Raw genomic sequence first — 10,669 nt, 5'->3', positions numbered from 1 at the left:
CCATTGTGGCTAACACGGTGAAACCCCGTCTCTACTAAAAATACAAAAAATTAGCTGGGCGTGGTGGCGGGCGCCTGTAGTCCCAGCTACTCGGGAGGCTGAGGCAGGAGAATGGCGTGAACCCGGGAGGCAGAGCTGGCAGTGAGCCGAGATCGCACCACTGCACTCCAGCCTGGGCAACGGAGCAAGACTCCGTCTCAAAAAAAAAACAAAAACAAAAAAGAAATCAGCATAAAGAGGGGACCAGACCTCATTTACTCATAATGCATACCTGGTCCATAGCATGCAATAAAAATGAATTGGGTTGATGTAACACCATGTAGTCTATGAGGCTCTGTGAAGGTAGGAACAATGACCTGTTTACCTCTGTTGCCTCCCAACACCTAGCTCCTAGATTGTATCTGTAAACTGAATGAGCAGTCATAGGGAACCTTCCATATGCCAGGCTGTGCTTGGTGGTAGAATACAGAAAGAATAAGATACCATCCTTTTTTTTTTTTTTTTTTTTTTTTGAGACAGAGTCTCACTCTGTCACCCAGGCTGGAGGGAAGTGGTGCAATCTCAGCTCACTGCAGCCTCTGCCTCCCGGGTTCTAGTGATCCTCCTGCTTCAGCCTCCTGGGTAGCTGGGATTATAGGCACGCACCACCATGCCCAGCAAATTTTTGTATTTTTAGTAGAGATGGGGTTTCACCATGTTGGCCAGGCTGGTCTCGAACACCTGACCTCAGGTGATCCGCCTGCGTCGGCCTCCCAAAGTGCTTGGGATTACAGGCATGAGCCACTGCGCCCAGCCTAAGACACCATCCTTGACCTCAAGGGGGTCCCAGCCTGCTAAACCCCCCTGAAGTCATAGAGCCCATGAGCAGTAGTAAGTTTCCTGAAGCCAAACTCTTCTGTTAAAGAAGGATTCGTTTAACACTACCCTTCTAAAACCAGCAACAGTAAGTGGTAAGATAATTTGGATAAGGTCTGATCAGGAAGAGCTTTGGACACCAGGCAAGGAGATTGGATTCTATCCAGTAGTCAACAGGAGCTGTTAAAGGTTGCTAAGCAGGGGACTAGTGGCAGATGCGCTGATGGCTGATGTTAGGGAGAGACTGGAATTACATCCTATGGGACCACAAGAAGCTCCAGTATAAATGAGGGTGGAAAGCAGGAAAAGATCTTACACATATGGACTCCTGGGGAGTGATTGGGAACCCAGAAATGGGACTTCCCTGCCCTCTGGCAGACTTGGTGGTCTCCTTCTCTGCCCCCTCACAGACTTGGCCCACACTTTGATCCTAGCACTTTATGCCTGAGTGAAATTAGTGTCCTTTGGAGGCCCCAGAGTGCCCATAAAATTCAATGACAGTTTGGTCATAGGGTCCCTGCTCTGTGCCAGCCCAGTGCAGGTGCTAGGAATTGGAGATGAAGGTACCCCTTCCCTGCCCTTTGGAAGCCTAGTGAGAAAAAGCGCCAGTCTGGAGGCCAAAGAGACCCAGGTGTGCAAACTGGCCTTCATACTTCTGGCTTCCTGACCTAGGCCTCAGTTTTCTCCTCTATACAATGAGGAGGAGCATGACCTACCTACATATGGCTGTTGGGAGGATTGAGTGAGGCATGCAGAGCACTTGGCATAGACTCTGGCCCAGTTAGTGGCATCTTTTATAATGGTTATCATCTGTTTAGTGAATGACTCTCCCATCAGGGCAGGATGAGTGTTTTTCACCTCTGTATCCTAGAGCACCTCATGTGGCAGCCCCTGCCTAGTAAGTGTTTGTGGCAGGAATGAATGGGAAGAAATCAAATGCTGGGAGCTCTCAGAGGTAGTTGCGTTTTAGAGGCATGATGTTTACATCAAATAATGCTCTGCAGCATCAGACTTCTTCTCAGCTCTGCTCTCAGTACTGAGAGGAAGGAACACTCTCTCTCTCTTTCTTTTTTTTTTTTTTTGAGACGGAGTCTCGCTCTGTCGCCCAGGCTGGAGTGCAGTGGCGCAATCTCGGCTCACTGCAAGCTCCGCCTCCCGGGTTCACGCCATTCTTCTGCCTCAGCATCTCCGAGTAGCTGGGACTACAGGCGCCCGCCACCATGCCCGGCTAATTTTTTGTATTTTTTAGTAGAGACGGGGTTTCACCATGGTCTTGATCTCCTGACCTCGTGATCCACCCGCCTCGGCCTCCCAAAGTGCTGGGATTACAAGCGTGAGCCACCGCGCCCGGCTCTCTTTTTTTTTGAGTTGGAGTTTTGCTCCTGTTGACCAGGTTGGAGTGCAGTGGTACAATCTCAGCTCACCGCAACCTCCGCCTCCCAGGTTCAAGCGATTCTTCCATCTCAGCCTCCTGAGTAGCTGGGACTACAAGTGCCTGCCACTATGCCTGACTAATTTTTTATATTTTTAGTAGAGACGGGGTTTCATCATGTTGGCCAGGCTGGTCTCAAACTCCTGACCTCAAGTGATCTGTCCACCTTCGCCTCCCAAAGTGCAGGGATTATAGGCGTGAGCCACTGCGCCTGGCCAAGGCGAACACTCTCTTTTACTTTGATTTGCCTATGGAATTATACTTTATTGTTTTAGAGACAGGGTCTTGCTATGTTGCCTGGACTGGACTTGGACTCCTGGCCTCAAGCAATCCTCCTGCCTTGGCCTCTGAAAGTGCTGGGATTACAGGTCTGAGCCACCATGCCCAGCCTGCCTGTGGAATTTTAAATGAGTAGTTAGCTTGCAGGTGAGATTTCCATAAAAACTGTGGAGTCTACATGTAAGTGTGGAGAACCCTGATAAATCCCAAACTGCCCTCACAGAAACATTTCAAAATAATTCAGACTGGGCACAATGGCTCACACTGTAATGCCAGCACTTTGAGAGGCCGAGGCAGGAGGATTGCTTTAGCCCAGGGGTTTGAGACCAGCCTGAGCAGCACAGTGAGACCCTATCTCTACAAAAAATAAATTAGTTGGCTGTGGTGGCACATGCCTGTAGTCCCAGCTACTCTAGGCTGAGGCAGGAGGATCGCTTGAGCCCAGGAGGTTGAGGCTGCAGTGAGCCATGATCATGCCACTGCACTCCAGCCTGGGCAACAGAGTGAGACCCTATCTCCAAAATAAATAAATAAATAATTCATAGCCAGATCACCTCACTGATGTGTCTTTCAGACTATGTTTAACCAATAGCCCTGAAATTGAGCTCCTTTCTTCCTTCCCTTCTTTCATATTATACACATTTAAGAATAGCCACTGTGGCTGGGCACATTGGCTCATGCCTGTCATGCCAACACTTTGGGAGGCCGAGGCAGTCAGATCACTTGACACCAGGAGTTTGAGACCAGCCTGGCCAACATGGCGAAACCCCATCTCTACAAAAAAAATACAAAAATTAGCTGGGCATGGTGATGCATACCTGTAATCCCAGCTGCTCAGGAGGCTGAGGCAGGAGAATCGTTTGAACTTGGGAGGTGGAGGTTGCGGTGAGCCAAGATCATGCCACTGCACTCCAGCCTGGGTATCGGAGTGAGACTCTGTCTCAAAAAAAAAAAAAAAAAATTAGCCCCTGTGCCATTTCATTATTAAATGAAAAGCAGGACTCTGCCCTCAAGTAGAACTGTTTCAAAGAAGAGAGACACATAAACATGTAGCAGTTTGAATGCTGTAAGGCAGAGAGAGACTCATTCATTTGAAAAGTGTTATTGGCTGGGTGCGGTGGCTCACTCTTGTAATCCCAACACTTTGGGAGGCCAAGGTGGGCAGATCACCTGATGTCAAGAGTTCAAGACCAGCCTGGGCAACATGGTGAAACCCTGTCTCTACTCAAAATACAAAACCTAGCCAGGCACTGTGTTGGGCGCCTGTTGTCCCAGCTACTTGGGTGGCTGAGGCAGGAGAATCACTTGAGCCCAGGAGGCAGAGGTTGCAGTGAGTCAAGATCATGCTACTGTACTCCTACCTGGCAACCTGGGCAACAGAGTGAGATTCTGTCTCAAAAAAAAAAAAGAAAAGAAAAGAAAAAGAAAAAAGAAAGGAAGAAAGAAAAGTGTTTATTGAGCACCTTTTATGAGCAGGGATGGACCAAGTGCATGGAGTGCTCACAGGAGGGAGTGAAGCCAGGCAGGCCTTCACCTGCACCTGTTTTTCTCTCTTCACTGTCCCTCCATCTCCAGACTCATATCTAGACCTGTTTAATCCAACTCACAACTGGATTTTGCACTTGGATGCTTCACAGGCACTCAGCATACCTCAAACCAAACTCTCTTCTTCTTTCCCTTAAAACTCAGCTTCTTCTTGAGCCTTCTGTGTACCCAAAACCCAAGCCAGATCCAAGGGCTTGGATGTCCCTACTACCCCTCTGTCCCCCCACACTCCCTCACATCTAGTCAGTCTCAGTGTTCTGTTAATTTCCTCTTCAGTATTTCTCTCATTGACCCCTGCCTTCTCATCCTGCCTGAAGCTGCAGGTCTAAGTCCTCATATCATCTCACCTGGACCATCACAACCTTCTTCTGTTTCCTGCGATTGAAGAACGATATGTTTTGAAACCAGACATGCCAGAGTTAAAACCCTGGTTGCCACCATTTTAGAAGCTGTATGAAACTCTGGGCAAAGCTGAACTGTAGTGGTTAGGATTGCAAACAAAGGCGGCAAAACTAGGGGAAAAAGGAAATAATTATCACAAAAGTCAGATTATGGTAACCTAGGGGAAGTGCAATTATCAGGAAGGGGCACAGGTGGCTTCTGGAATGCTGGCAAGGTTCTTTTTACTTGACTGAGTAGTAGTTACACAGGTGTTCTTTTATATTTTTAATTAATTTTTTATAATTGTAGGTATATATTTTACTTTATCATTTAAAACATTTTAAGTCCAGACATGGTGGCTCATGCCTGTAATCTCAGCACTTTGGGAGACTGAGATGAGAAGATCACTTGAGGCCAGGAGTTCGAGACCAGACTGGCAAAATAGTGAGACCCTGTCTCTACAAAAAGTAAGAAAAAAAAATTAGCCAGGTATGGTGGTGCACACCTGTAGTCCCAGCTACTCAGGACACTGAGGCAGGTGCATTGCTTGAGCCCAGGAGGTTGAGGCTGCAGTGAGCTATGATCATGCCACTGCTCTCCAGCCTGGGCAACAGAGTGAGACCTCATCTCAGAAAAACAAAACAAAGCAAAAATATCTTTTAAAATTCAATGAGACTTTTCTGTGTAAAGTGTCAGCTGGCACTCAGAGCACAGGAACAGATCAGGAAACCTTGGTTACCAGCTCTGATTGTTGCGTCCTTTCTTCCATATGCCAAGCTATGCTTGGTGATAGAATACAAAAAGAATAAGACACCCTCCTGTGCTCAAGGGTGTCCCACCCTGCTAAACCTTCCTGAAGTCATAGAGCTCATGAGTAGTAGAACCAGGTTTCCTGAAGCCAAACCCTTTCCTCTAGTAAAGAAAGATTCACTTCACACGAGGGATTGCCCTTCTAAATCCAATGATAGTAAGTGGTTAATGCTCCCCACCAGACAGCAGACTCCTTGGCTGATCCATCTCCATCCCCAGTGCTTGCATAGAGCCTGGCACCTGCAGGCTTTGGAGAATGTGAGGAATAGAGGAGACCAGAGAATAACCCCCATGTTTTCCCTCTCCCAGGCTGGCCAAGGAGCAGGGCCTGCACCCGTGGTCTCATAGAGCCTGGCCTGTTCTGGAAGAGCACCTAGTTGTTCCTTCTAGGCTGCCCAAGCCCCATTGATGATGGCTGAGAGGGAGGAGGATGATGACACTGAGGAAGCCTGGCTGCAGCTGCGGCCCACGGAACCCTTGCCCTCCCAGTGCTGCGGCAGTGGCCGCTCGCCCTGTGTGTTTGACCTCTATCACCGAGACCTGGCAAGGTGGGAGGCAGCCCAAGCCAGCAAGGACAGGAGCCTGCTGCGTGGGCCAGAGTCACAGGTGAGGGAGGCTGCTTCTCGACATGAGCAACCAGGGCAACAGAATCTACTTGCCTTGGCCCTGCAAAGCACACCTCTAGGAAGCCTTCCCTGACTGTACAGCAGAAGAAAAGAGTATGCATAACAGAAGCAAACAGATCTAGGCTCAAAGCCCAGCCCTGAAGCAAACTTATTAGCAGCTGTGTGATTTGAGGCAAAGTTTAAGCCTTAGTTTCCCCATCTGTAAAATGACGCTCAATGTTTGTGATGTGTAGCACAGAGCTTGACATCCATTTCACTTAACTATTTTTATTGAGTACCTGTTATATACCAGGCCCTGTGAGATAGTGAGGATTTGGGAGTGAGCATGACAGACACAGTCCTTGTCCTTGTCCTTATGGACTAAACTAGCTATAGTTTATTCTAGGTAAATAAAGGATGTTAGGGCTGATATTTCTTCTCTGGCCCTTACTGACTTTTTCCTCCTTAACTCCTCCAGGACTTCATAGTCTGGGCTAAGCAGTTTAGCCCTTTATTGTAATGTTTGGAAGGGTTCGCAGTTATAGATGTCAGAACACTGGACTTCACCCCCTGTATAACACAGATAGGGAAACTGAGGACCTATTCCTTCTGACACTGTGCATAGGTTTTGTTTTGAATCTGTCTTGGTTTCCCGCATCTGAACAGTCTTCCCATTTTCTGTGTCCCTCCTGACTAATGTGGAGTAGAGGTGTCTCCCATTTCTACCTCTCTCGATGCCATTTGGCATCGTCATCACTTTTTTTTTCTTTTTTGTAGAAATGGAATGTCGTTATGTTGCCAGGGCTGGTCTCGAACTCTTGGTCTCAAGTGATCCTCCCACCTCAGCCTCCGAAAGTGATGAGATTACAGGCGTGAGCCACCTTGCCTGGCAATCATCACTTTTTGACCAACCATTCCCCATTCTTGGGGCTCAAACTAGACCAAAGCTTAGTCATTTTTACACGTGTTGTTCTTAAGCTATAGATCATACATCCTGAACAAATGCAGTTGTTTTTCTTTTCTTTTCTTTTCCTTTTTTTTTTTTTCAGATGGAGTTTTGCTCTTGTTGCCCAGGCTGGAGTGCAATCTTGGTTCACTGCAACCTCCGCCTCCCAGGTTCAAGTGATTCTCCTGCCTCAGCCTTCCAAGTAGCTGGGATTACAGGCATGTGCCACCACACCTGACTAATTTTATATTTTTAATAGAGATGGAGTTTCACCATGTTGGCCAGGCTGGTCTCGAACTCCTGACCTTAGGTGATCCACCTGCCTCGGCCTCCCAAAGTGCTGGGATTAGAGGCATGAGCCACCGCGCCTGGCCTTGCAGTTGTTTCTCTGAACCCCAAAACAACATGACATTATTATTATTATTATAGAGGCAGAGTCTCACTCTGTCACCCAGGCTGGAGTACAGTGGCATGATCTCAGCTCACTGAAATCTCTGCCTCCCAAGTTCAAGCAATTCTCCTGTCTCAGCCTCCTGAGTACCTGGGATTACAGGTGCCTACCACCACGCCCCGCTAATTTTTTTTTTTTGCATTTTTAGCAGAGATGGGGTTTTACCACGTTGGTCTTGAACTCCTGACCTCAACTGATCCGCCTGCCTCAGCCTCTCAAAGTAGTGGGATTATAGGTGTGAGCCACTGTACCTGGCCTTTTTTTTTTTGCTTTTTATAAAGATAGAGATGGGGTCTTCCAATATTGCCCAGGCTGGGCTCAAACTCCTGGGCTTAAGCGAACCTCCCATCTTGGCCTCCCAAAGTGCCTGCTGGGATTACAGGCATGCATGACTTTATATTTAGTGTCTCCTTGTATTTCTGTCACTGGAAGGTGGTGATGGGGACTAGAGTGCTCTGGCATCTGCCAGTGACTGGGGAATGTTCATGACAACCTCTGTTTCTTTCTTCTCACTGCCCTCCATCTCCACGTGGCTCACCCCTTCACTTCTTTCTGATCTCTGCCCAAATTTCATTTCTCTTCGTAACTCAGGACTACCAGACACCATCTAGATGTACTCTTTTATGTGTATATTGTCCATCTTCTTGCCAAAATATCAGTTCTGGAAGAGAAGGGGCCTCTGTCTTTCTCACTGTTCTATCCTCAGCACCTTGAGTAGTTCCTGGCATTACAGTTGGCACTCATTAAATATTTGTGGATGAATGAATGTGTTTCTCCCAGATCTACTAAGTACCATATCCTGTGTGCTAGGCACAAGGAGGTTGGTAATAAAGATGCCAGGGTACCAGGGCTGAAAAAACTCAGCTTACAGAAGGGGGACAAAGAATCACAGGGTTACTTGGCCGGGCACGGTGGCTTACACCTGTAATCCCAGCACTTTGGGAGGCCGAGGCAGGTGGATCACCTAAGCTCAGGAGTTCAAGACCAGCCTGGCCAACATGGTGAAACCCCATCACTACTAAAAGTACAAAAATTAGCTGGGTGTCGTGGCACACGTCTGTAATCCCAGCTACCCGGGAAGCTGAGGCACAAGAATCACTTGAATCCGGGAGGCGGAGGTTGTAGTGAGCCAAGATCACACCACTGCACTCCAGCCTGGGCAACAGAGTGAGACTCTGTCTCAAAAAAAAAAAAAAAAAAAAAAAAATTTGCAAACAGATGGAAGCAAACAAACACAAACATTTCGTCAGTCCTATAAAATAGCATATTCCAATGTTTTTTAACTTTTAATGAAGCAATAATAATAGGAAAAGATTTTCCGTTTCCATGATAACTTAAATTTTATAAAATGCTTTTTACATTGTATCTCATCTGACCCTCATGATAACCCTATAAAGTTATCAGGGATTAGTGGCCCTTTTTATAGACTAGGAAACTGAGACCCAGAGAATCAATTGATATGCTGAAGGCCCCACAGGGACGCAGCAGCTGAGCTGGGGCTAAACCCAGTTCTCTCAACTCCCAGTCCAGTGTTCTTTCCAAAGCACCAGGCAGCTGTGCCAGAGGGTACCCAGGTGCTCTGGCTGATGATGAAGAGGTCATCCTGGATGGGGGGTGTGGGAAGGGGCACAGTGGAGACACTGCCTTGAATGCCAAGCCCGAGAATTTCTGTCTGTTCAGTGATACTGTCAGCACTACCATGGGTAACTGGGGTTCCAGAGTTGGTGCTGCAGGAACACATGGTGCCAGGCCCTAAGCTGGGATTGAGGGGTCCCAGGAGGAAATGGAGTATTTTATAGGAGAGAAAGATCTGTGAGTCACAGCATTCAGAGAAGGCTTCCTGGAGGAGTTGCAGGTTGGGGTGGAATGTTAAAGGCAGTGGGCTGAGACTTAGACATGAATTTGAATCTTTGTCTACAGTGTGACTGTGGACAAGTAAGCCAGCATGACTCAACTCAGGCCTCAGTTTCCACATGTGTAATACACGGATATTGGATTAGATATTCTGAGGTCCCATCAACTTATACATTATGCAAATCTGGATTTTAGCAGGTTTGAAGAATGGGTATGTCTTTTACACATTGGAGATGAATGTTCTGGATAAGAGGACACTGCTTGAGCAAATAAAGACTCAGAAGTAGGAGGCAGCAGGGTGTTCTTGGGAGGACGAAGAAAAGTCTGGCATCAGATGCCTGGGAGATAAAATGAGGTGTGAGGGTCGTCCACAGGGCCCTTGAGTGGCCAGCTAAGGAAGGAGCCCGCACTTTACCCTGCAGCTGAGGGGAGCCATGGAAGGCTTAAGGCAGGATAGGCTCAAAGGAAAGCGCTCTGGCATTCTTGGATCCAATTTTGAAAGGGAAGTAAGGTGAGGCTAGTGTCCAGTTTACAGGAAACTTCCCGAGCCAAGACAGCCTCTCCCTGGGGACAGTGGGAAGGATGCTATGGATGCCTGTGTGTCTATGGAGCCCCGGCCTCTAGCTGTTGGATCTCTTCCTGTTGCAGAGCTGCCCCTCCAAGCTGAACCCAGAGATCTTTGTGGCCTTCTGCATCAGTGCCATGGACAGACTCACTAAGGACACCTACTGTGTCCGGTTTGCTCTACCCGGGAACAGCCAGCTTGGCCTGCAGCCCGATCAGCACCTCATCCTGTAGTACACTCAGGTAGCGGGAGGACCAAAGCTTCACAGCCCTGCTTTGCTGTTTGCTAGCTGCTGGCCTTGAGCAACTAGCATACTCTCCCTTAAGCCTCCATTTCTCATCTTCAAGATAGACATAGTGACACATGACTCAGAGCGTTCTTGGGATTGAACTAGATAATGCATTTTCATAATAAATAATAACAACACAATCACTTTAATAGCATTTACTATCCAAGGCACAGTTCTGTGTGCTTATAGGTGTGAATCATTTAACCCTCACAAAATCCCGTGTGGTAGGTGCAGTTATTCCCCAGAGGAAACTGAAGTAAGAGAGGTCCAGAAACTTGCCAAGGTCACACAGTTAGGAAATGTTGGAGCCAGGATTTGAAGGCAAGCAGTCTGGCTTTAGAGCTTATGGTATGAACCTAATATGATTAGTACCAGTTGATAGAATTGAGAATAAAGGGCTTGCCCAGCACTACATAGCTAGTAAGTCACGGGGCTAGGATTTAAACCCAGACAGCCTGGCTCCTGAGTTACGCTCTTTACCACTCCTCTGAGGTTCCTACTTCCTCCCAGCCTACTTAGGCACTCTACTCCTACCCCAGTCCCCACCCCTGCCTGCCCAGAGACAAGACCCTTTGGGATGTCCAGGTAGAGCTGTCTGCCAGGCTGTTGGCTCTGTGAATCTGAGGCTCAATAGAGAGATCTGAGCTGCAGGCATGG

At 47.8% G+C, this 10,669-nt stretch overlaps 1 protein-coding gene across 2 annotated transcripts in view; it reads left to right on the top strand.

Annotated features, from left to right (window-relative positions):
* The window catches only part of CYB5RL (cytochrome b5 reductase like), a 28,896-nt gene that overhangs the window by 1,511 nt on the left and 16,716 nt on the right, over window positions 1–10,669 (top strand). Inside the window, exons 2-3 of one of the 2 annotated variants that reach the window (XM_063613189.1) lie at window positions 5,612–5,908; window positions 9,807–10,249. In XM_063613189.1, the coding sequence (XP_063469259.1) occupies window positions 5,711–5,908; window positions 9,807–9,956 (348 nt within the window). In that variant the 5' untranslated portion in view covers window positions 5,612–5,710 and the 3' untranslated portion in view covers window positions 9,957–10,249. Of the gene's footprint in view, window positions 1–5,611; window positions 5,909–9,806; window positions 10,250–10,669 lie in introns of those variants that run through there. The other variant, XM_063613188.1, reaches the window with a different exon arrangement.

The sequence above is a fragment of the Symphalangus syndactylus genome, chromosome 19 (assembly GCF_028878055.3).
Source record: "Symphalangus syndactylus isolate Jambi chromosome 19, NHGRI_mSymSyn1-v2.1_pri, whole genome shotgun sequence".
Lineage (NCBI taxonomy): Eukaryota > Metazoa > Chordata > Mammalia > Primates > Hylobatidae > Symphalangus > Symphalangus syndactylus.
The sequence above is the reverse complement of the archived record's forward strand: the minus strand, read 5'-3'. Positions and strand labels throughout refer to the sequence as shown.